Source organism: Myotis nattereri (genome assembly GCF_964212035.1).
Source record: "Myotis nattereri genome assembly, chromosome: 17".
In the NCBI taxonomy this organism is placed as follows: Eukaryota; Metazoa; Chordata; class Mammalia; order Chiroptera; family Vespertilionidae; genus Myotis; species Myotis nattereri.
The window spans coordinates 35,452,384-35,478,544 of record NC_138092.1 but is presented as its reverse complement, the minus strand read 5'-3'; the positions used below and the strand labels follow the sequence as shown (position 1 = coordinate 35,478,544).

The window sequence follows — 26,161 nt, the reverse complement described above, 5'->3', positions numbered from 1 at the left end:
TCATCCTAAACTTAAATTCTTAAGAAATGCAGATGGTCCCTGACTTACAATGATCCGACTTAGGATTTTTCAACTTTACAATGGTGTGAAAGAGCTAAGAACTCAGTAGAAACCATACTTTGAATTTTGATCTTTCCCCAGGCTATCAATATGCAGTATGATATTCTCTATGGTAACAGGATGATTTTGCCAACAACAGGCCAATGTTAGTGTTCTGAACACGTTTAAGGTCTAGGCTAGGTTAAGCTATGATGTATTCAATAGGTGCATTCAATGCATTTTCAATTTATGATATTTTCAACATAGGATGGGTTTATCAGAATGTAATGTAAGTCAAGGAGTACCTGAATACTCTAAAAACTGAAGAAACAGGAGACTTGAGAGGTATCTCAAAATAGCAAATGTCACCATAAAAACCTACAAACAACATTCAACTTCACAGTGAGTTTTGGTTTAATAAAATAATTTCTACTCAACAAACATTTAATGTAGTGTTTTTCACCCCAATTATGGGTTGCTTCTAGTCATGTAGGTTTTATTTCCATTTCTTAAAAGAACAAATATAAATTAGATCTGGTCTCTTAGATACAGATGCACTTGGCAGCTTTTTCTTGTTCCACTATGAATTTCTTGAAGAATTTCAGGAAGGTATCTTGTAAAACTCTCCCAAGGGCATTCTTTACGTCACCAGACAGTAGTAAAGCATATGTGAGGTTTTCACTAAAAACTATACTTGCCCAGCTGGTGTGGCTCAATGGTTGAGAGTCAACCTATGAACCAGGAGGTCACAGTTCGATTCCTGGTCAGGACACATGCCCAGCTTGTAGGCTTGATCCCCAGTGGGGGGTGTGTGGAATCCAATCAATGATTCTCATCACTGATGTTTCTCTCTTTCTCTCCCCCCCCTCCCTTCCTCTCTGAAATCAATAAAAAGATATTAAAAAAACTATACTTCAAAGACAATCTGTTTTCAGGAACTGGATGTAGTAACATAGAAGGACTAAAACAAATGACTATATTTGAGATATTTAAATAAAATCTAGTGATCACATGGAAACATCTCTAAATTGTTCTGTGGATTTTTCCTGATGGTACATTTGATACTGGGAGACGGGTTGTGGTAAGAGAGAGTGATTTGCTTTCTTCAGGGAGCTGTACCCCATGCTGCATTAAGTGCTACTTGTCTTTCCACTTCATTACTGACTTCAAACAGTTTTGAAAGCCCTAAAGAAGATAAATAAAAGAAGTCAGTAATGAAAAAAGAAGATCAGTAGTAGTCAGAATTTAGGGGCAATTCTGAGTTTTTAAAAAAGGTGGGGGCATTTTATAGGGGAAGGAAGGAGAATGTTCCGGAAGAAAGGAAGAAGTATACTACTCTATCGCCAGGCCTAGTACATGGGAGAGCGATGATAACAATGGACTAGGGCAGTGGTTCTCAACCTTCCTAATGCCACGACCCTTTAATACAGTTCCTCATGTTGTGGTGACCCCCAACCATAAAATTATTTTCGTTGCTACTTCATAACTGTAATTTTGCTACTGTTATGAATCGTAATGTAAATATCTATATGCAGGATGTATTTTCAGTGTTACAAATGGAACATAATTAAAGTATAGTGATTAATCACAAAAACAATATATAATTACATATGTGTTTTCCGATGGTCTTAGGCGACCCCTGTGAAAGGGTCGTTCGACCCCCAAAGGGGTCGCGACCCACAGGTTGAGAACCACTGGACTAGGGAATCCAGGCTTCAGGTTAAGGGTATAGAGAGTAATAAATAGAAACAATTAAAAAAAACCCAAGAAACAATTATAGTTGGAGCCCTGGCTAGGTGTCTCAGTTGGTTGGAGCGTCGTCCCATGCACCAAAAGGTTGCGGGTTCAACCCCCGGTAGAGGTGTGTATGTGAGGCAACTGATTGATGTTTCTCTCTCACATTAATGTTTCTCTCCTTTCCTCTATCTCTAAAATCATATCCTCGAATGATTAAAAAAAAAAAAAAGGTTAGAGATATTTTTAAAATCTCTCCAACTAAGAATTTATGTGACTATGTATATTACTTAGAATTTTACTGTATTTTTTCTTATACTATTGAGTAAAAAATGTATTTTAAATAAAATTTAATAATATTCTATTAAAATAAATTTAAATTATTAAAAAAAAGAATTTATGTGAATGTATCTGCTGTTATTCAAAAGAGTTTTCAATTAGAGATCCAAAAGAACATAGTGCTTACATCATAATATGAAAGGTTTAGTCTCCAGAATAAGTATTAAACTGACCTATAAAGATTTGTCATGTCAGTGCTTCTAAAAAAATCATCCAAAAGGAGACAATCTCTAAGACTATAGGACAAGGGGTAAAAAAAAATCAAATTTTGACTGAAGGTTTTTCTGTCCTAACACGGCTACTGGTGGTCAGAGTGACCTGATTATATTCGCGATCAAAGGATATTTAGAGCCCGCAGGGACCACGGAGATCCTTTATCCCTCACGCACTCCTTTCAGATCAGGAAACAGGGTCAGAGTTCTGTAATGTTCCAAACAAGCAATTTTTAAAGAAAATGCACAGAAGTTTATGAATTTTGTTCCTAAAGGCACCATGCTTTAAGCAGAGAGTAGAGTGAGGGAATGAGAGAGACAAACCTGGATGAGTAATTCTCCACATATTAGCTGTGAGGCTTGGGAGAGTGGCTCAGCCTCTCGTTCCCTGTGAATGATGTAGTTACAAATGCGAATAAAAATTTGACATACACTAGGGGAAGTGAGAATCCTCACCGATCCCGAGGTTCATAAAGTGTGAAAAAAAACATAAAGAGCTTCCAGTTGAGAGGATTACAAGGGGTCATCCTGCAGCCTCAGGGGGGAAACTAAGCTTTAACTACAGTAGGAAAGTGAGAGTTATATGAAAAAGATGAAGGATAAAGAGAAGGTTGTTCATCGCGGGCAGAACTCCACACAGCACAATGAAAAGGTTTGGAGGGAAAGAATGGGAAAAAGTGCAGTGAAGATAAGCAACGGAAGAGCTACTTAGAGAGCAATGCGACCAGAGAGAGCAGACATGTGGGCAAGCACAGGTTTAATGGGTTTTACAGGGTTACAAGCAAATGAATTGAGGAAGTAAGATGGTGTGGAGGGCGGGCTGTCTGGTCTGTCAGGATTCACCGACTACTCAGACAGATGACTTTTCTGACAGGATGCCTGGTAGAAAAGGAGACTTCTGTCTCTCTCTAAGTAGCCACTTGTGACCTGGATTGATTTCTCGGATTCTAGTGAAAAGCCTCCCGGTTGGGGCTGCAGACCTAAGGGCTCCAGATTCCTGAGATCCTTTGTGGCATTACACTCCCCGAGGGAGAGCAATAGGACATTTTTTAGAATCCCATTCAGAGGCTTGTAGGGTGCTGGTACAGAGTACACTTTCAATAAATGCTTCTCGATGTAACAAAGAACGCCCTTCATGGTTAGCAAAGTACCCCAAATAATCCTTAATAACACAAAAAATTTATCTGAAACCAGACTGCTTAAATTTAACTTCCAAAATTGACATTTACTAGATGTCTGTGGCGCTAACTATGCTTCTGTTTCCTTATCTATAAAATAGTGATGATGATAATATCCAACTCAAAGGGTTGTTGTGAGGACTCAATGAATTACAACATGTGACGTGTATAAAACAATGCTGGGTACACAATAAACACCTTCCTGAGACATTATTTTCAGAAAGCATGAGATCAATTTGCTTTGTAAACTTTTTTTTTCTTTATTTTTTGTTTAAAATATATTTTATTGATTTTTTTACAGAGAGGAAGGGAGAGGGATAGAGAGTTAGAAACAACGATGGGAGAGAAACATCCATCAGCTGCCTCCTACACACCCCCTTCTGGGGATGTGCCCGCAACCAAGGCACACGCCCTTGACCGGAATTGAACCTGGGACCCTTCAGTCCGCAGGCCAACGCGCTATCCACTGAGCCAAACCGGTTAGGGCGCTTTGTAAACTTTTGTATTAGTATACAGTACAATGAATGAGTTAACTATGTCTTCAAACTTCAACTATCACTTATGTCTGGGTCTATGAAGTTACTGCTTACCGGGATCAAAATTATCACCAAATATTCGCTTGGCAGGAATCTTCAGGGCCATATTGGGAAATTGTTTCTTTAACTAGAATTTTAAAAAATAACATATGAACTTAATTTTTATTTTTCTAGTTATGCATGCACCAAAATAAAATACAATCTATTTGCAAGAAAATCCATTGTAAGACATACTTTTAACTATATCACGATCAAATGTACAATATTGAGTTATACCAATAAAATACCATAGACTGTCTAATCATCTTATTTTGTGCCAACAGAACACTTAGCAGCTTTGCGACCTTGATAAGTTACTTAACATCTCTGTACCTCGGTTTTCTTGCCTGCAAAATAGGGATAATCTTAGCACGTACCTTACAGACTTGTTGTGAGGCTTAAAGGTAATCATTTATGTCAAGCGCTTAGACTAGAATCTAGTATATAAATTTTGAATACATATTACTCACCATTTATTACCTCAGGGGAAGATGTGATCTTTGTGTTCTCTCTATATGAACAGATTGACAATTGTTTTCTAAGAAAGCTGATGAATTTTGCTTTTAACATTCTCTACTTCAGCCTTCCCCCTATTGCTATTCTAAGACACTTATCAGATTTGTTTATCCCCAGAGAAGGAACAACTAGGCCCTCAAGAACTTAAGTTTGTAGCAGTAAAGTCATAAATAAGGGTTAATGCTTATTTTTATTATAGCCTTCAGGTAAGAGTCCTCCCTACCCCCTCTCCCACACACAGAAACTATGGATCTAACTACCAACTGACAGGAAATAGAAAGAACAGAAGAATGTATTAATCACTCTACACATTTGGCATGCTATCAGCAAAATCCAGACTGAAAAGTCTGGTAGACAAATGACACTGCTTTTTCCACAAAAAGCTGTAAAGGAAAGATAAGAGAGGTGGAAGATTAAAAGACACTTCATAGACCTATCCACCAGTCACATAAATACTGAATGATTATTTGATGGTAAGACATGATCATTCGTTTAGTTTTAGATGTGATAATGTTATGTGTGTGTGTTTTTAAGGACTTTTATCTTTTTTTAGAGAAGATACTAAAATATTTACAGATGTAATGATACGATGAGTGAATTTTGCTTCAGAATTACAGGGGGCCGGCTAGGGCCAGAGATGAAACAAGCATGGCCATTTAATTGTTAAAGCTGGATGGTACATTATATTATTTTCTGTGTTTGTACTAGTCATTCTACCTCTGTAGGTATTAAGCAATTTCTACAATAAAAAGTTTAAAATGTAAACAGTCATACAAGCCCATGTAACCGATAATTAAAATGCTTAGATATTGGAAATTATATTTTTGTCTTTTATTGTAAAAGAGGCATAAGAATTTGTATTTTCAAACTTAGGGAAATCAGGCTTAGTTTACACTCACTCCTATAGTTTGAAGGAACACAATTAATACTGTTTTTGTCTTTGCCCCTCACCCCAGGAGGCAGAATTGAAAGGGGTTATATAAAATGAGAAAGGCAGTCACAGAAAACGAGGAAACGAGAAGAAAAAAAAACAGAACAAAAAAAGAGAAATACAGGAAAAATGAGGAAGATGGATAATAAAAACCCAACTACATGTTAAGAAAATTGTCTGTAAAAATACTTAAAATGGGATGTTTGATGGAAAAACAGAAAGAACATGATCATGGGGGGGAAATGCCCAAAAGAAACATTCCTACTTTACCTTTACCCTTAAAGATACTCAAATATCACCGCTCCACCTGATTAATCACCAGCGATTTAAAAAGAAACCATCCTAAGGATGCTAGGCTTTGAACTCAGGCAGACTCCTGACTGGTCAGTTTTTGGATGATGTTCCCTACTGTTCTACTAAAGGAGACATGTTTAGAAGGTGAGTCTGGCCTATATAATCTTTTAAGCAAAATACATAAAGAAATCTCAAATTTTCAATTATTAGTAGTTCACCCAACAAAATTTCATCTAAGTTCATATAAACCCTCTGTGCAACTGTGCATGGGTATTGTGTTACCATCATGCTATTTCTATCTGAGTATAACCCAGCTATCAGGATAGGCGCAGTCAGATTTGTACAATCGTTAAAAAAAAAAATGCTAGTCATATAAATAATGGTATCCAAGAATTTCAAATAGACCTAGCAACTCAACCCTCACCCAGCCTCTAATATAAACTATTTTTTTTTAAATCACTGAAAAAAATTACAGAAGATGTTCTCATGTACAAATTCTTACTGGCTATTAGTTTGTTTCAAAAATGTGACTTCACTTAGAGAAAAAAAATGACTGTCTTAATTAATATGTTAAATATTGATTAAGCAATATTTAAAACTATATACAGTAGGTTTCAGTTGCATATGCATCGAAAAAAAACTAAGTAACAAAAGAAAACACAATAAATTTAACCAGAAATAACACGATGATTAGCAATTATTAGAGAGGTAGATGTAAAGGATTTATTTCTAATATTCTATAACATTAAAATATATTTTAAGTTGTACATCTAGTTTTCATACTTTCAATACTTTATTTGGAATTTGTCAACGGTCCCCTCTCCACCCTTTTGTGTAAGAATTCCAAAGTTATAATGCTTTTAAAGAATCTCTTACTCTTTTCTGCTTCTCTGATATATCTGAATATTATTTAATCACTCAAGTAAAATCTCTCGTATTTTTGAGTTTTCTCAGGTGTCTTATTTAAATAAAAACTTCGTAAAGTGACCATTACTTACAGTATTATAAAGCTTATCAAATTCTGCATATCTTCTGAAGACAAACCACTCACTCCTGCCCACCGAGACCAGAACTTTATAAACCTGTGAAAACAAAAAAATAAAAATAATACAATATTTGATTTCAAAAAAACATTAACTATTTAAATATGTGAATGTTTTCATACTCATGAAACTAATATTAGACATAAATGTTTATATGTGATTCTCCAAGATACACAAGCATACCAACTGAAATACTTATTTTATCTTGTTGAAAGGTGGCCTTTTATTTTTAAAAAACGCTATGAAATAGGTCTATAATTTTCAAAGAATAACACAGTGAATACCATGTACTCATTATTTAAATGAATCCTATTTTGCCATTCTTGTTTCAGATTTTCCTGCCAAGAATAAGACATTATAGATTCAACTGAAGATATTCTCTATTCTTCTCCAGCAGTACCACTACCCTGAAACTATAAAGTATTTTCAAAAGTGATGCCTGGCACATAGTAAATACTCAATTATTAGTTCTCCTTCTCCCAGGTCATCTTTTACATGGTAGTTTTCAAACTAAGAATTTATCCTCAGATTTCCTCCTACCTTAATATTTTCATATATACATAATTGCATATCATCATAGTCAACAACCGTATGAAGTAAGCAGAACAAATATTACGGCCCCCACTATACATATGAGTAAATGGCCAAAAAAAGTTAAGCAACTTGCCCAAGCACACAGACTTGTGAGATAAGATCTAAATCTTCTAATGCCCACCGTGCATCAGAATCAATATCAAATCAACAGTTAAATTATAGAATCCACTCTCACAATTCATCCCATAGATACTCTCATATTATAATTTAATATGCCAATGTAAAGAAAACTGTTTGGGACCCCCCCCCCAAATATTATATCATTTCTAAAGAGAAAAATATCAAGAATCCAGGTTTATGAGAAAAGACACACTGATATATGGCTTGTGTTACCAATCTCATCATTTTACAGTATATAAGACTAGGGGAAAGAGATAGTAGCAGCTTTGGGGTTTATAATACAATTTCCCACAATCTGTTAGACAAGTTAAAGTAAACCAGGTTAATTTTAGAAGATGGGCAAACATGTATAAACTATCCTTCCCTATGAAAGATTGGTAAGCTATACTCATAAGTTCATAGTTAGATGATACCGTGAGGAAAGGAATTCCCTGATAAGTATGTGATTGTACTGAACGAATTCTGTAGTATCATTTAAGATATAATCACACTTATAGGCCAACAGTGGGAGGAGTTAAGTATTCACCTGGAAAGTGAAACAGTCACTAGTATCAGACACCTAAGTGATGAACCATCTAGACCCGGGTGGGGAACCTTTTTTCTGCCAACGGCCATTTGGATATTTATAACACCATTTGCAGGCCATACAAAACCACCAACTTAAAAATTAGCCTGCTATATTGAGCCAAACATTTAAGTAACTCACCCCTAATGCCTTGGCAACGTCAGACCAAATGATTTTGAGGACCTTATAGAGCAGTGATGGCGAACCTTTTGAGCTCGGCGTGTCAGCATTTTGAAAAACCCTAACTTAACTCTGGTGCCGTGTCACATATATAATTTTTTTGATATTTGCAACCAGAGTAAAACAAAGACTTACATTTTTGATATTTATTTTATATATTTAAATACCATTTAACAAAGAAAAATCAACCAAAAAAATGAGTTCACGTGTCACCTCTGACACGCGTGTCATAGGTTCGCCATCACTGTTATAGGGCCTGCAGGCTGGACGTTCCCCACCCCTGATCTAGCCTGACAGAAAAGAGCACCCTACAGGAGCCATAGGGTGGTGATATGGCTCTTCTGGTCCTAACCAAGAAGTTACGTATCATGCTGTCTTAGAGGAAGCTATTAGGCGTAAGAAGTCAGAAATGTTTGCAAGATGACACTGCTCACATGGAGAGTGTGCAGAAGTAGAGGGTCAAGAACCTGATCAAGGTGCCAGTGAAGGTGAGCCATGCTTCTAAGACTAGACTACATATTTACCTCATACATCATTCAGGACTGAATAGGCCTGGTGCAGGACTGCTACAAAAGGATCGGAAACTTAGGTTTCTCCAATTTCAAGCTTCTTGAATTATTTGTGCCAATTCCTGGTGTTGTAAGGCGGCTGGCTTCCCATCACTACCCAAGTACAACCAAACTAGAACCCAAGCCTGGGTTCCAGGCTGAAGCAGTTCTGCTACAAATATATTTACAGGAGCTCAGATAAAGCTCTGTGAATTATTAATTAGCAGTAGGGTTGATTAACAAGGGTTTATTGAGTAAGTTCTAATTTAAAAAATCAATAGACAAAAACTTCAAATTTTAAAAAATACTTTAATTTACCAGAAAAATCACAAGATTACACAGAAAGCAGTGTAATATTTATTATAATATGAAATGATCTTATTGAATTTTAAAAATACTTCTTTATTGTCTGTCTTGCCTCAACATAGAATGTAAGTTCCTTGAGAACCAGGGCTGTGCCATTTTTGCTAACTGCTGTACCCCAGTTGCCTAGAACAGTGTTTGGCATAACAAAGAAACTCAATGACTATTTGTTGAGTGGATAAATGAAAGTATAATTTAGACTTGGTTTAAGCCAAGACATCCTAGGATGCAATTCTGTTAGAAGCTTCATAGTGCAGAGCTATATAAAGACGTGTGAGCATTACCTCGACCATGAAAAACAGGAGGACACAGGAGATAACCTACTGACAATGTTGGCGAAGTATGAACTTCCCTCAAACTTGGCAAGAGCTTATGCCCTTGAAGGAGAGAATGGCCTAAAGGTAAAAGTAAGGATGGGGAAGGAAGGGAAACTTGCACACATTTCACTATTTCATCCAAGGTATACTGACCTCTTACCATCAATGTGTTATTTCTAAATTTTGCTTATACAAATGTGGGATAAATGTACACTGCCTGTTAAGATATTACTACCGCCCTGACCGGTGTGGCCCAGTGGATAGAGCGTCGGCCTGCAGATACAAGGGTCCCAGATTCGGTTCCGGTCAAGGGCATGTACCTTGGTTGCGGGCACATCCCCAGTGGGGGGCGTGCAGGAGGCAGCTGGTCGATGTTTCTCTCTCATCGATGTTTCTAGCTCTCTTTCCCTCTCCTTTCCTCTCTGTAAAAAATCAATAAAATATACATATATTTTTAAAGAAGATATTACTACCAACACAGAGACTGAGGGGGAGCAAATGGTCAGACACACATCATAGTGTCTCAGCTCTGGGCTTTGGTGCAGAGTGTGGAGGTGTTAAGGAAGGGAGCAGAGAGGGTAGAGGGGCTGTTTCTAGCTCCTTATCTGGGATTTTGAGAGAAAACCACCATTGGGGGGGGTCCCAGCTCCACTTATTTAAGAAGGCGGAGTGGAGTGGTCAGAGAGTTTAACTCCTCAGCTTTCCTCAACTCCTCTGTGAAATGGACTGAGTTGAAAGTCGCTTGTCACTGGGCATCTTTAGCAGGGCCAGGTGACCCCCTGGGCAGAGCTTGGGGTAGATCACTTGATTCAGGAGCAGGCAAAGGGCATGCCAGAGCCTCAGTGGGCTCTATAGCCTTTGAGAGCCAACCCAACCGCAGAACAGACAAGTCAGTTCATCAACTGCAGATGCCAGCAATAGTCTATGTTTCAGTACACTAATTAGAAAAGTGACTGTTCTCCAATAATAGTCACTGATACACTGATTCAACAAATATTCACTGTGTTTATTCTTTATAAAGCCCTATAATAGATACTATGGTGGTAAAAAGTAAAATTAGAAATGGGCTTTGCCTCTAAGGTAAAAAAAGAGATAAATGACTGGATGACATATTTTTTAAATTGAGGTAGAAAATAATAAACGTCATAAGGATACTATGAGAAAAAAGAAAGAAAGACACTATAAAAAAAAAGATACTATGGAAATTTGAGAAAGGCACTACGGAAATTTCTAGATAGTGGTTCTTAATATGAGACCAATGACTTCTGGGTCCATTAACCCCCCGACAATGCACATAAAATTATATCCACAGGCATGCACACTTCCTGGTGAGAGGGTCTGTCAGAAAGTGTGATAAGTTTCTCCAAGGGTTAGGTAAACAGGCAAAAATCTGCACTGAAAAAGTCGTCCCTATGTACTGTAATGGAATACAGCATTGGAAAAATACGTAAAATCTGGATTGGTGGACATTGGCAGAGGACATTCTAGATTAAAAAAGAAAAGCAGAAATGGAAATATTCTCTCTATTCCATTTTCCCCCCATATGCTTTACCCTGAATACTTACAGTGAATCTCTTCTTTTTCTCTCTGTGTTCATCAGAGCTGGGAATGCTTACACTTGGGCAGCTTTCCTTGTAGTCCATGGTATAATCCCTTTGGGATTAAGGCCTCAAAAGGACACCCGAAAATGAGTCCGAAGCAATGGTCAGCAGAGGACAAACACAATCAGCTACTCCAAAACATAAAACCTCTTGAGGTAATGTTCAAATTCCATCATGCAACCTTAACCGACAGAAAAAAACAAACAAAACTGATTAGCAAAACAATCTTTAAAATACCATTAATTTACTTTTGATCGTTAAGTCTCGGTCCAGGTTAAGAGATTTAATTTCTGTTATGTCCATTTCAAGAGATAAACCACAATCAAACATTTGCATCCCATCCACCTTTCTTACTGCGAAGAAATTCCGGAAGCTTCTATACCACAGTTCATGCGGACTAAGGGCTACCTCTCACCTAAAAGATCCCTAGTTTGATGGGTTTTTCCAGGTATGGTTTTCAGACTTTCAGCATCAGGTCAAACAGATGAAGCTTGCTTCAGATTGGGATCCTATTTAGTAGGTAACCATTTCTGCCCATTTTACAAATGAGGCAACTAAGACACAGAGAAGTTAAATAACTCACCTATCCAGCATTTGAACCCCAGTTGTCTGGCTCCAGAGACCTGACTCTTAACTAACCACTGTGCTATGCTGCATTTTAACAACTGTGGATCATTTTGATGCACTGGACCCCTGATTAGAGATGTTACAATAGATCTTAATTCAGAAAAAAGCACAATTATATTAATATTATCATTCCACCTATGGACAAAAGACTCAAGATGTCACATTGATATCACCTTTGCTACACACAGCAGCCCATACTCACCACTGACACGAAATAGTACCCCTTAAAGCAGTGGTTCTCAACCTTCCTAATGCTGCGACCCTTTAATACAGTTCCTCATGCTGTGGTCACCCCCAACCATAAAATTATTTTCGTTGCTACTTCATAACTGTGATTTTGCTACTGTTATGAATCGTAATGTAAATATCTGATATGCAGGATGTATTTTCATTGTTACAAATTGAACATAATTAAAGCATAGTGATTAATCACAAAAACAATATGTAATTATATGTGTTTTCCGATGGTCTTAGGCGACCCCTGTGAAAGGGTCGTTGACCCCCCAAAGGAGTTGCGACCCACAGGTTGAGAACCGCTGCCTTAAAGGGTTAGTCTGCCAGTCCCTCTCCGTGATTAATTTCAGGAAGTCACTCTGACAGATCTGATCATTGTAAATAAATTACATTCAAGTAATGATTTCAAGTATCTATCTGCAGGCATGGAATATTCAGGTATAATGAATTTTAGCTGATCAGAAGGGGGCTTCCTTTAAGATCACTCAGTACCTACTTTGGCCCTAGCCGGTTTGATGCTCAGTGGACAGAGCGTCAGCCCACGGACTGAAGGGTCCCAGGTTTGATTCTGGTCAAGGGCATGTACCTCGGTTGCAGGCTCACCCAGTCAGGGCCCATGCAGGAGGCAACCAATCGATGTTTCTCTCTGTCTCTCCTCGTTTCCTCCACTCTCTCTAAAATCAATGCAAAAATAGCTCGGGTGAGGATTAACAACAACAAAAAAACAAAAACAGCCAAAAAATTAAAAAAACACATAAAACCTATTTTGTTGGATTTGCTGCTGGAAATGCAGTCAGGAGGATTTATATGTAGTCGAATTCGTTGTTAGAAAACATGGAAATGTAACTGGCCCCCTCTTAAGCTTGGGGTGCAGCATTTGTCTATGTTAGTTCACCCTATAACCCCATAAAAGCAGCATTTGTCTAAATTAGAGACTCCATAACTCCTTCTATTACTTTTGAGTGTCATGTGACTGATGCAGTAATTGGGACCAAGAATGACCCTAGGAAACAGACCCTCAAAAATGGGATGCATGTTTGATGAATGCCCTGATCACTTTCCGGTGGAAGGGGTGGGTGAGGGGGGGCGGGGTGTAGGGAACTAGTCCCTGGGCACACAGAGATGGCATCACTCAAATTGCCTTCCACGGTGTCACAGGACGGAATATAGGGGTGGGCAAGGTGCTGGAAGGCCACGTGGATGATGGAAATGCTATTTCAAAGCCTGTGACCTGGGCTGGGCTGCTTCTGGTTGTCTTTGAGAATAAGCACAAAGATGGCAAATTGAAAGTCATGAATTCCCACATAGGTGGGTGGGAAATCTATGGCTGTTAGATTTTTTTTTTGTCTTATAGCTGCTAAGCTGATAGGACTAAAGATCAAACACTTGATGGTTAAGTGTTGCAGAGCCAATTAAACAAGCAAACCTGGAAAGTCTCTCATGCTGACACATGGGCACTGGCTGGAAAGGAAAATGATCCTGAATCACAGATGCAGGCACTTGGGCAAACACAATGAGGCTAAGAATGTTGAACTCCATACTCAGCTGAACATCCCTACTGAAAGCAGCAACTACACCTCTCTCGGGAGTCTCAGCCTCCCAAACCCTGCCCTACATAAACCCTTCCAAGTTGTTTCACACGGGGATGCCAAGTCTCCTCACTACCTACTCCCATCACCCCTCACAGCCTCAAAACGGCAGTTAGAGCCCAACAGAACTCAGAAAGAAGTTCAGTGCCTACTCTGAAAGGAGATCCCTTTATACTAAAACCAGAGGCCCAGTGCATGAAATTCGTGCACAGGTAGGATCCCTAGTGGTTGCTGGCTGCCAGCCAGGGGACCTCCCTTCACCTGACTGCCTGCCGCCCCGGGGGTAAGAGGAGGGCCTTCCCTTCCCCTGGTCGAACTCCTGTTCAAACTCTAGGTCGAGGGGACAATTTGCATTTTAGGCTTTATTATATAGGAAGTTTGCAGAATCTTAACAATTTTTACCAGCAGGAGTCTGAGGAAGCACATATGGAAGAACTTTCAAAGGATGTTAGACCCGAGAATGTTAACTAAATATAAGATCACTGTGATCCTCTGCAGGGCCACAGTGGGTCCCATCAATCTCTCTCCAGACCTCCCTTCCTCCAGAGAGACCTGCATCCATTCACAAGGGTGACCATCCACTGGGAAATGGGAAATTCCTAATCCTTCCAAGAGTTACTGGGCACTAGCTCTGAACTGATGCTAATCCCTGGAGACCCAAAACATGGTCCGCTAGTCAGAACACCCATCTTATTCCAGAAAAACGTAGAAAGATAAAATCACCCATCCATGCCAGGATCCAGCTAACAGGCAGTAGAGCTAGGATTCAAGTCCAAATCTGTCTGACTCCAAAACCTATGTGGACTTGTTTGCTACACCACATGCCTCTCCTTCAGTGAAGTTTCTCTTTCCTTCAAGCTAAATCAAACTGGCAACCTCACAATATTCAATACTTAGTGGCTAAACTTATTATAAGCCAAGACTGTGCTCTGTGCGCCTTAATCCGGCTGCTGCTCACAACAACTCTACCTACTGAGAGGAAACCGAGTTGAGACAGAAGCATAAAAAGATGAAGCTACCTGCTCCAGGTGGTGGAGTCAGAATTTGAACCCAGGTGATCAGCTTTTAGGACCTTTACCCATTGTGCCACACTGCCTCTGAAGAGTCCCCTGAGAAGCAATGAAGCAGGTTCATAAACTTGTTTTTAAGTGGTTACAACTGACATTATGAAAAAGCAACCCTGTTATTACTGTAAATTTAGTGTATGATTATTCTATAAAACGGAAGCAATTTAAATTATACAAAATTATCTTATGGCCACAAAGCCAAATAAAACAGAATGAGAAGAGGGCTGATGTAAGAACCCCCACAGCTAAGAAAAAATAGAACAAAAAGTTACGTCGCTCATGTGGGATTAAAAGTTGGAGCTTTTGTGGGGGTTCAGAGGGAGGTTAGGCTTTTCAAAGGAGAATCACAAAAAGAATCTGCTGGGGAGTCACAAGATGATCTTGCAGGCTGGCTTGCCTAGGAGCAGGTCCCATGACTCTAAGGAGACCAAGTTGAGATACTAATCCAGAATGGAGGAACTAACTTTACCATCCAGCTAGTGAATCAACTCAGACAAGCCCCAAAAAAACAAAAAGAAGCGGGTCCGATGGGAATAGAACTTTCAAAGGCCAGCCAGACCTTAGGAGGGGCAGCGATTTGCAAGGGTCATATAATAGCTGGTAAGTACTACATTTATTGTATTTCTCACCAGGGAGACATCTGGCAATGTCTGGAGACATTTTAGGGTGTCACAACTTGGAGGATTGCTATTGGCTACATGCCATGGAGGATGCTACACATCCTACAATGCGCACAGGACAGCCCCTACAACAAAAAATTATCTGGCCCAAAACGTCAACGGTGTTACAGTCAAGAAACTAACATTTATTGAACACTAATGCCAGGTGATTTTCACGCTTTTTTATCTCACAGCACACATAAACTAATTACTAAAATTCTGTGGCACACCAAAAAAATATATATTTTGCCATTTTGACCAAAAAAAAAATAGGTATCACTTTCATTCACACCGGACAGCTACTGTTGTGTTGGCTGTTGTCATTTTTAATGTCGCCCATGATTGTGCTTGTGATAGGACCAACATTCAGAGCCCATTCTGAACCAAGCTCTTGGTTAGATGTCGATGTGTGATGTTTCAAGAGGACGATGGGCCATTTCTGACCTAGAGCTGCACAAGCCTGACCCCTCGTGCTGGCAGAACTGGGTCGCTGCGTTCCTTCTGCGTGGTTTGCTGTCTGTAACCCTATTCCCAATGGACACGCAGTGCTCCCTTCTCCTCACTCTGCATCTCCAAAGGTGATTTACGTAGAAGAAGGGGATGCATGCGGCGATATCTTAAGAAATCGAGGGACAGTGTGTGCAAGGCAGGCTCTCGGGTCAGAGCTCTATTCAGGTCACAGGGCTGCCACCAAAGCTGTGTGACCATGTGGAAGTACTTCTCATCACCTAGGTTTCTTCATCTGTAAAACCAGGATAACGATACGTCATGAGTTGTTGTAAAGAGTACGTGATGTGTTAGATGTTAGTTCTTAGAACGGCGATTTTCAACCGGTGTGCCGCAAGGATTTTTAACACACGCAATACCTGACTAGTTAGTCAGGGGCACTGGCCTCTTCTCCCTCTGTTCCTCTGGTGATTCACACTAACGCATAAAGGAAAATGAAGAACACGCCTGTCCCAAAGGGGAGGAATTAGGCTTGGAAGAGTTACAAGTTTTCTTCAGCAGGGGGACAGGACTAGTGCTGGGTGTTGGGGGTACAAGAACCCCAAAGGGGAGAGCTGACAGGGCCCCTCGAGGAAGAGACAAACGAAAACCATGTACAGACCCTGGGCATGTCAAGGGGACTGGCATGGGAACAGGTTTGGGAACGGGGAACTGACCCAGAGAATAAAGAGAGGAACTGGGGTGGGGATAGGACCAGAATTATTCCTGAGGGGAGAACAGGACAAGTGGATGGGTTTCATTTTAAATTACATTAAAAGTACTTTTCCCAGGAGATTCTGACCCCAAACTACTGGTTGTTTTATTAAAAGGCTACTCAAATAGTAAACAATCTATATCTGTTTATTTCCGCCTCTCAGAATACTAGCTCCAAGCACATCCAAAATGTTTCAATAGAAACAAAGCACATCTTTGTCATATTGTAAATTAAGTTAATTGCAGAACAGATTAAAAAATCTAGCAGGCTCTGCCAGTGGAAGATACATAGTAACCTTCTCCGCGCTCCCCCCACCCCCCGGACACACATCACATGATGAATCAGTTATAGCCTTTCCTGTTTTTCTTACTGATATATCCTTCCTCTAATTCCCACCCCACTCCCATTTGATTTTTCCCTCATTCTGTCACCACAAAGCAATCCTAGTTTTTCCTAGATTTATTCATCTCTTATTTGAGATACCTTTTATTTATCCTGATTTTTTAAAAAAATATATACATATATTTTTATTGATTTCAGAGAGGAAGGGAGAGGGAGAGAGAGATAGAAACATCAATGATGAAAGAGAATCATTGATTGGTTGCCTCCCGCACGTCCCTGACTGGGGATCAGGCCCACAACCCGGGCATGTGCCCTTAACTGGAATCGAACCCAGGACCTTTCAGTCCCCAGGCCGATGCTCTAGCCACTGAGCCAAAGCAGCCACGGCTATCCTGATTCTTGATAACGTGATATAAAAGTTAAAAATAAAATATGTGCAAAATATTGAGATACAATGTAGGTGAATAGTCTGCACCCAACAATCCATAGGTGTGTCCAAGAACTTGAACAAAAGTCTGTTGGTCCATGAGACTGGCTCCACTTTATTACATACATTGAAGGAAGGGCAGAGTGAGGAGGTAGCAGTAAACGCTGACAGGCCTGTTTTCCAACATGAGTATCGAATCGAAACTGCCAGGATAAGAAGGAAGGGCTTAACTTTACTCCAAATGAAAACACGTCCCTCTTCTGATTCCAGAACTGACAGGGTAGGGCTGGTAAGTGCAGCTGCAATGCTCTGCTCTGTCCTTGACCTCCCAAGGTCATCCTCCTGGGTTCCTGATCACCACAATGCCTGCCCTCTTCCCTAGGCAGTCCCTTTTTCACTGGGACTCACACTCCCAGTGCATCTTCCAGGCAGAACACAGAAAACTCTCAAGGATGATTCCCGGAGGACTGTGACCATTGGTAGGATGATAGGTGGATGGGTGATCAGCTGAGGCAAGAGGAAACCAAAGGGGGAATTCACACCGTTGCAGAGGTAAAATCCGACAGGCCCCAGGAAGCCTAGGGCACAGCTGGTTCTGACAGAAGGTTCGGAGAGTTCAGATTAAGCAGACGCCAAAAACAAAAACAAATCACCAGCACGTTATAGAGTCTCTTGGGAGACCCTCCACCCTGGCATCTCTTCTTCCATTCTAGCCTTCTTCAATCCAACCTTCCCACAGTACAGCTGCCTTTTAATCACTGTAAGTCTGATCATTTCACGCCTTTGCTTAAACTCTTTCCATGGCTTCCCACCGTTCTTAGAATAAAATCCAAACTCTGAATGGACGCTAACAGACTACAAGCACCTACATGGCCTAACTTCTTCCTCCTTCTCCAGCTGCATTCCACCGGGGCCTCTGGCTCCTCTAGCCACCGAGTCCTGTCAGAGCAGCCCCTTCCCAGTTCCCACAGACTCTGAGCCCTGTCCCATCTCCAGGCTCTTGTACCTGTGTCCCCTCTGCCTTAAATGCTTTTCCTTCAGCTCTTCCCACTGAGGACTTTGTTCAAATGTCACTTCCTCCAACAAGCCTTCATGACCACACTAACTAAAGTGCTCCTTCTCCAAATTCATCTTCTGTCATCATCCTGGGTTTTTTCCATTTCAGCATTTGTAACCATCTAGGATTGCATACTGCTTCCCTGTGGAGAACCTCCCTGACTAGAGTGTAGAAAAGGTGACTTATTCATTGCCCTGCACTTAGTAGGCCCCAATACACATTTTTTAATGTTTCATTCAACAAACAGGTGGAGAGAGACACTTGGAAATTTCAATTTGACAAAGTATGCAACTAAGTAAACTCTGGTGCATCACTCCTTCATCGATCTCCTGAATCATCAATTTCTCCCTCTTTACTAGGTCAATTTCATTATTACATATATTAATATTCTATAGTATTTTAATGAAATTCTCCCTAAAAATATCGATTTATTTAACAGCTACTTATACCATGCTTATCATGTGCTAGGTATATGTAATTAGTTTGTGCTTCAACTTTTATTATTTGCATGAATGATCCTATCTGATAACACCCTTAACCAAAGGCTTTTTCAAAACAAAGAAAACTCAGGGTAAACACAGATGCTTATACAGCGCGAAACTTTACGCCAAAGCAAATATTTGCTTTCCAGATTCTTCTGACAGTGAAACTTTACTGGTTAGCACATTAGAAAAAAAATTCCCAAAGGAGAAAAATTATAACCAATTACATATTTAAATTATAGTAGAATTTTACCTTAAACTTCTAACATTTTGAAAATTAAAAGCTTTATGTATGTTTTTCCTACCAAATCTTTCCTATCAATACAAACTGCAGCTTCATCCCAAGAACAGTAAAATAAACTTAGACTATAAAGTACTCAAAATCAAGTACAAAGTTAAGTGAGTGAGGCTAATGTGGGCCCTCAAATAGGAAAACCCCAGCAGAGGTTTGGGAAACAATTAGGAAAAAGAAAAGAAAATTAAACTGCTGAAATGTCTACATATGTTCTAGAAACAAGTTTTAATCTATAAGGGGAAAAATCACAAGTAAAATAAAAACATTCATCACTCAATTGGAATATGCACAGGGATATGTTCGTAATGAAAAATGAAGCAGAGTACATTAAGCCAAACGCTGGTATCAAACTTAAAATGGGAAGCTTCGACAGTAGCCCAACTCCAGTATTTTATGTCTATCACCTTTCTCTGAAGGACCAAAAGCTTCTGGCAAATGTCTTTTGCATATACCCAGGAAAATAAGTGAAAAGGTATGAATATTTTATTATTTTAAACAATGAAGGGAAAGAAGGTAAAGTACTTCCACCGCCCAGAAAGAACATTCAGTCCTACCCAGCTCAGAACACAAAGCCGGAAGACAGGATTCTTTGTGTCGAGATGCAGAAACTAAATAAAGTTTAGGAATGACACCCCACAGGAAAATCCAAAGTTGCAAGCGTTGCTCCATGAAGTCTGTCTTGTCCTGATGGCTTCCTGAGTGCGTTTACGGTGTCTATTTTCTAACTTCTGCCTGTCCATCTACATGGGTGTTGAGTATACTGCTTTCCCTACACCTACTCGCTTCTGTGAACCCCGATCTCAATATCTGTATTTGCATCTTTTTATTGAGTACTGAATTTCCCTGCCTTCTTCCTTAACTATCCATTTTATAGAAATGATTACAGAAGCTCAATGACTTAAAGGCCTATCAAATAGAACTTTAAGTTCATTTGTATTTAAAATCAGTTAAGTGGGGTGGAGATGTGTCTTATTTTTCCTTAAAAAAGTAACTGGAATTTGTGGTACATGCTTTTTGTCCTTATCTGTAGCAAAAATAAAAGACAAATGCCCAAGGAATTGCAATTCAAACTAGAAAAAGCTGTGAAAAGTCACTAGAATTGAGAGGAAGGAAAAGCCACTTCCAACTGAACTTATCTAGGTATTTGGAATGGTGGCTCCATGTGAGGGAGGTCTGAAAGGCTGGGCACACAAAAGAGAAAGGACAGACAGCACAGTCCTTTATAAATAGGGAATAGCCATTTGTCCAATTTGTCTGAATCCCTGCCCACTTGAGGGAAACGACCTGCTCATTAATAAAAACAGAAAGGGGAACGTGGATTTGAGACCATGTTGTAAAGAACTCCGAATGACAGGCTTTTCATTCTGAAAAGGTGAGGATGTGAAGACATTTGAAAAGGGAATTCAAAGTAAGGAGCTGCAGGAGTAGAGAATGGGAGAAATGGAGGAGAAATAGGCCTAGCATCAATATGACCCGCAGATTTCTTAAAAAAAAAAAAAAAATCACACAAAGGAAAAATAAGTCAGAAGCTATTTCATGTGGAAGGCAAGGTAGAAAGGGATTAACGTTGCCTCCAGGTTTTATTTCTGGATAACCACGAGAAATAACTAGACATGGGGGAAGGAGAAAACAGGGCAAACGACAGGTAATTGGCTTAAGGAATTTCCAGCCCTAGCTGGAAATGTCTGCATCAGATCCATGCATGTGATACCTTCTGGTGGCAGACACTGTTTCTAGGCACTTAGCACACAGCAGTCAACACAACTGGTAATCAATCGCCTCCGCCCTCATGGAATTTACCCTCTAGTGGCAGACAATAGATAATAAACAAGTAAATCAATAGATAAATATATATTACAGAAAGAGTGGGGTTGCATGGAATTTTAAATAGGAGGCTCTAACTGAGATAGTAACATCTAAACAAACACCTAGAGGTGAGGGAGTGAACTATGCAAGGAACTGGGAAAGAGTCAGCAACTAACACAGCAGTATCTCCATGTAATTTCATTCCATGATGCTTTTTTGAAGTTGGCAGCAACTTCAATGTCCCACTTCCTGACTCTATCCTACCCAATCAAGAAAACTTCACCAATAACACAGTGATAACAAACTGCCTACTAGGTCAGTTTGTTTATACTGGCTGTTAAAATTCCCTACATAAAAGAAAGGACTGCATTTTAAAGCAACAAAACTAAAGCTCTATTAGAACATGTTTGTACAAAGTTTAAGAAGACAATCATCTTGCTCTCAAAGCAATCATTGATGTAGCAACTTTGAGACTTGCGATTTAAATCAAAGATGCTGAAGAACGATTATGAATCATGCAATTAAGCTACCACGCAGGATGTTGCTGAGAGGGGAAAAAAACATTCCCAGCACCACAAAGATGTCAAAAATAAAAATAGTAGCCTCATCAAAACCAGAAGTAAAATCGTACTTTTGGTTTTATAATTTGTTGCTCAGCGGAGCTGACTTCTAGTCTAAGCTCTGCCATTTATTGGTTCCGAGTCATTGGGCCTCATCCTTATCAGTCAAGGGCAGCTGGTGAGATTTTTCAGAATCCCTGAGATTCTATGTGGCAAGTTAAGATTCCTACGATGTTTAGTTCATTTGGGCATTTGGCTATTCTGGTTTACCTCATTTTACAATAAATAGTACAAATAAGCACCCACCCAAAATAGCACAACTTATAAGATCTATATAAAGTAGTATGAACTTTTGCCCTAGCCAGTTTGGCTCAGTGGATAGAGCATTGGCCTGCGGAGAAAAGGTTCCGGGTTCGATTCCGTTCAAGGGCACATTACGGGCGCCTGCAGGACGCAACCAATCAATGCAATATTTATCTGTCTTTCCCTCTCTCAAAAAAAAAAAAAAAAATCAATGCAAAAATATCCTCAGGTGAGGATTAAAAAAACAGTAAAATAATATGGACTTTTCTTTTAGACAAACCTACCAGAGCTTGGTGCTTAAAATGAGGCTACACTCACTCTGAAAGAGCTGCCTTTTTTCACCCCTCTTTTTTTAGAACAACCTACAAGACTCAGATTCCTGAACCATAGAAATTGATTTGGAACAAGGTGGAGGAGCACATCATTAGTATGAGACAATAGTCATGAGTACTTTTCTGGTGGAACTCGGTCTTTGAAAACTGTTCCAAACGAACCCCCGAGCAGCATTTATAGCAACATTTCTGCGGAAAACGGCGGTGACAACTTTGAAGATTGATGCCCACGTGAATGCATAATAAAGAAAATAGCCAATGTTATTCTGCACTATTGCAGGCACTAAGTATTCATTCACTTAACCTCCGTAACAGTCCTATAAGGGTGAAATTATTATTATCCCCATTTCACATAGGCGGAAACAACGACATAGAGGATTTAGGCAAATTGCCCAGAGTTTCCACAATTAATCAGTAGATCCAAACCTAGGCACCCTAGCTTCAAAACCTGCGCGCGTAATCTCTGCCAGGCACTGCCTATGTAAATCCTGGTGTCCTTGCTTAAATAAGAGTCCCATTATTGGCCTCACTCTTTCTGCAAACTGAACAACACTGAGTCAAAATAAAGACGCACTGCAAGTTCATTCATTACAGAGTATCTCCTACAGTCCGGAACCACAAACTAGAAATATATTTTAAATATAAAATGTCTCCAGTCCCCGAGGTCTCTCCAGATTTGGGGAGAGGGTGTGCGGTGCAAGTGTTTTCTATCCCGGAGCTAAAGCCGCGAACAAGTGCTGCAAAGCTACAGCCCGAGCCGGTGTAACCCTCCCTCCCACAGGGGATTCCAGCCAGGGGCCGCCCTCCCGCCCGCGCTCCGCGCTCCGCGGCGCTGAAGTGGCACCGGCGGGCCGGCCCCGCCACACCTGCACCGTGCGCGCCCGCGGAGCCCCTCCAACGGCCCGCGAGCCACGGGGACCTCTCCCCACGCTTACCTCTCGGACCCGCACCCGGCGCGTGGCCAGCGGGAAGTGCCGCCACAGCTGCGCCACCCCGCCCCGGGCTCCTGCCCCCGCCCCCAGCGCACCCGCCGGTGCGCCCCACCCCGAACCCCGCCCCCTGGGAAGGGCCCGCCGGCGGTGCAAGCCCCGCCCCACCAATCATTGGCGCCATTTCGCCGCGGGCCCCGCCCAAAGCCAGGGGCGGGGCTTCTGCGCACTCAGCTCCGCCCCTAGCACCCTAGAGGCCAGGAACCCGAAAGGAGCTGAGGTCCAGGTGTGCAAGGAAGGCCCTAAACAAAAAAGTTGGGAAGGCCCGTGGGAGCGTGATCCCGAGGGAGAAAGGTCAGGACACTGACCCAGCAAAGCGGGAAAAGGCGAGAGCCATGGTGGCAAGATGAGGAGAGAGGCTAGCGAAGGGAAAATGAAGGCACTCCCCCTAGGTTCCAGCTAAGGGGTAGGACTGGTTTCTACACCTTCACAAAACAGAGTTCAGGTATTCAAGGTGCTAGGCTCATTGTGGGGGCGATGAGTCACACGCAAATTCAGGAGACCCATTCCACCCAGGCCAAGTTTGGCATTCATGCCCATTCGTGTACGAAAAGGTTTGCGACTGCATGTATGGATAAAGGGGGGGGCAGAATCAGACCACTCAGAAGGAATTATTTTAACCATCAATGTATTTGATTTTGGAAGGTGAAAAACTATTTCAGGAATCAAGTCAATGCTAATTTAATTGCTGTGGGGAAACACAAAGGGTCACTTTGCCATCAGGCAGGGTGAATACACAATAACCTTTGCTACGAAAACTTCAGATAACTGTGCCAGCCTATCTGTGTGACCTTAGGGGAAGTCATAATATCTGAAGCCCTCAATTTCCTTATCTGTAGAATGAAGAGATTAGGCCAGGTGACCTCAAGAACTCTAAATGCCCTTCCACATTCCATTTCATTCTGCCAGGCTCAAAGGACTATACGGAAACTACTTTCCAGTTAGAAGCCACACAGAGAAATCGGGAATTTTTTTAAAAAGCATCAATGATCTCTAGCATCACTTCATTCAGGTTCTCCTTTCTGACTTTTCTATTTTTAACATCACTTTCTCCCTGGCTCAACACTCTTGTTCTTGGCTCTTCTTTCCTCTCAATCCTCACATTTTGTCACCAGGTCCTTGGCTTTCTCTATTACAGCCTCTTCAATGACCCTTCTCATTTTTTTTTAATATATTTTATTGATTTTTTTTTTTTTACAGAGAGGAAGGGAGAGGGATAGAGAGTTAGAAACATCTATGGGAGAGAAACATCGATCAGCTGCCTCCTGCACACTCCCTACTGGGGATATGCCCGCAACCAAGGTACCTGCCCTTGACCGGAATCGAACCTGGGACCCTTGAATCAGCAGGCTGACGCTCTATCCACTAAGCCAAACCGGCCAGGGCGATGCTTCTCATTTTCATTGCCATCTAGCTACCAACACAAAGAACTCAGGATCTTGGATTTGACCCTCACCTACTTTTTCCACCTGATCTCCAACTTTCTCTGTGCACACAACTGGGCGACAGACTGTCTCCTCACTGTACAGTAACCACAACATACAGCCAACTGCCCCACCACTGAACATTTACACCCACGGCTTCCCAGCTCAGAATACTTCTTCTCAGTCCTCACGACCTGTCCAGACTACAATAGCTCAGCTCAGGGACCTCTGTGCAATACGATATTATATTACTTAGCAGTGATGGCGAACCTTTTGAGCTTGGCGTGTCAGCATTTTGAAAAACCCTAACTTAACTCTGGTGCCGTGTCACATATAGAAATTTTTTGATCTTTGCAACCACAGTAAAACAAAGACTTATATTTTTTATATTTATTTTATATATTTAAATGCCATTTAACAAAGAAAAACCAACCAAAAAAATGAGTTCGTATGTCCCCTCTGACACGCGTGTCATAGGTTCGCCATCACTCACTTAGGGTCTATACCACTCAATGGGCACTTAACAGAATGACCTTGTTTTGCATTCTGTTATTTATAATATTTATCTCCAAAACTAAAGTGTAAGCTATTTACTGGATGTCCCAGGCCCCAGCCAATCAGGAAAGAAAAAGCTACTTTCATAATCTCAAAAAAGCCTAAAAGAAATTATAGGCCAGTGTTGCTCAGTGGTTGAGTGTCAACCCGTGCACCCAGAGGTCACTGGTTCAATTCCCGGTCAGGGCATATGCCCAGGTTGCAGGCTTGATCCCCAGCAGGAGGCGTACAGGAGGTAGCCAATCAAGGTTGATGTTTCTCTCATCAATTTTTCTGTCCCTTTCTCTCTAAAATCAATAAAAACATCTTTAAAAAAAAAAAAAAAAGTCTGTTGGTGACCACTGTGAGCCTGCTATTTAAATAACAACAACAATTAATCATCTACAATTAGGCTACCTCTGTTTTTGTCTAACACCAATTACTTCATGCTAACCAAAGCTTTGATGTGACTCATTCAAAAAAGGGCAAAACAAATTAGGATGAAATAAGACTTGTTGTTTGGAAGGCTAAATATTTTACATTCTTGGAGATGCCTAAAAATAAAAAGTAATCTACCCACTCCTTATCACCCATTGCCCCAACAAGTGATAAACTCATAGTAAGCACTTAAAAATATATTCAGCCCTGGCCAGGTGGCTCAGTTGGTTGGAATGTCAGCCCATACACCAAAGGGCAGTGGGTTCCGTTCTCAGTCAGGGCACAAGCCTGGGTTGGTTTTATTCCTGGTTGGGTTGCATGCAGGAGTCAGTTTTCTCACACCAATGTTCCTCTCTCTCTTCCTCTTCCCCCCTCCCTCCTTCCCTCCCCCTCTCCTTCCCTTCCTCTCTCTAAGCATGTCCTTGGGTGAGGATTTTTAAAAAATCTAATTGGCTTTATTGAATAATTCATGAATCCCATTTAGTAAATGGAAAGGTACTCTGAGGACTTGTACAAAGAGGCCAGCCAGATATATACAGTATATATATATATGTATATGTGTGTGTATATATATACATATATACACATACACACACATACATATATATTCATGAGTGATTATTTTCAGCTTTTTAAAAACTCTCTC

General features: G+C 40.6%; 1 protein-coding gene across 4 annotated transcripts in view; it reads right to left on the bottom strand.

The window, feature by feature from the left end:
• The window catches only part of LOC308533598 (serine/threonine-protein kinase Sgk3), a 104,804-nt gene that overhangs the window by 34,771 nt on the left and 43,872 nt on the right, over positions 1 to 26,161 (bottom strand). For 2 of the 4 annotated variants that reach the window (XM_081111631.1, XM_081111630.1), the window contains 3 exons: positions 11,114 to 11,330; positions 6,817 to 6,900; positions 4,093 to 4,165 (listed from right to left, as the gene is read on the bottom strand). In XM_081111631.1, coding sequence (XP_080967757.1) covers positions 4,093 to 4,165; positions 6,817 to 6,900; positions 11,114 to 11,191 — 235 coding nt within the window. In that variant the 5' untranslated portion in view covers positions 11,192 to 11,330. Of the gene's footprint in view, positions 1 to 4,092; positions 4,166 to 4,547; positions 4,589 to 6,816; positions 6,901 to 11,113; positions 11,331 to 23,065; positions 23,131 to 26,161 lie in introns of those variants that run through there. The other 2 variants (XM_081111633.1, XM_081111632.1) reach the window with 2 other exon arrangements.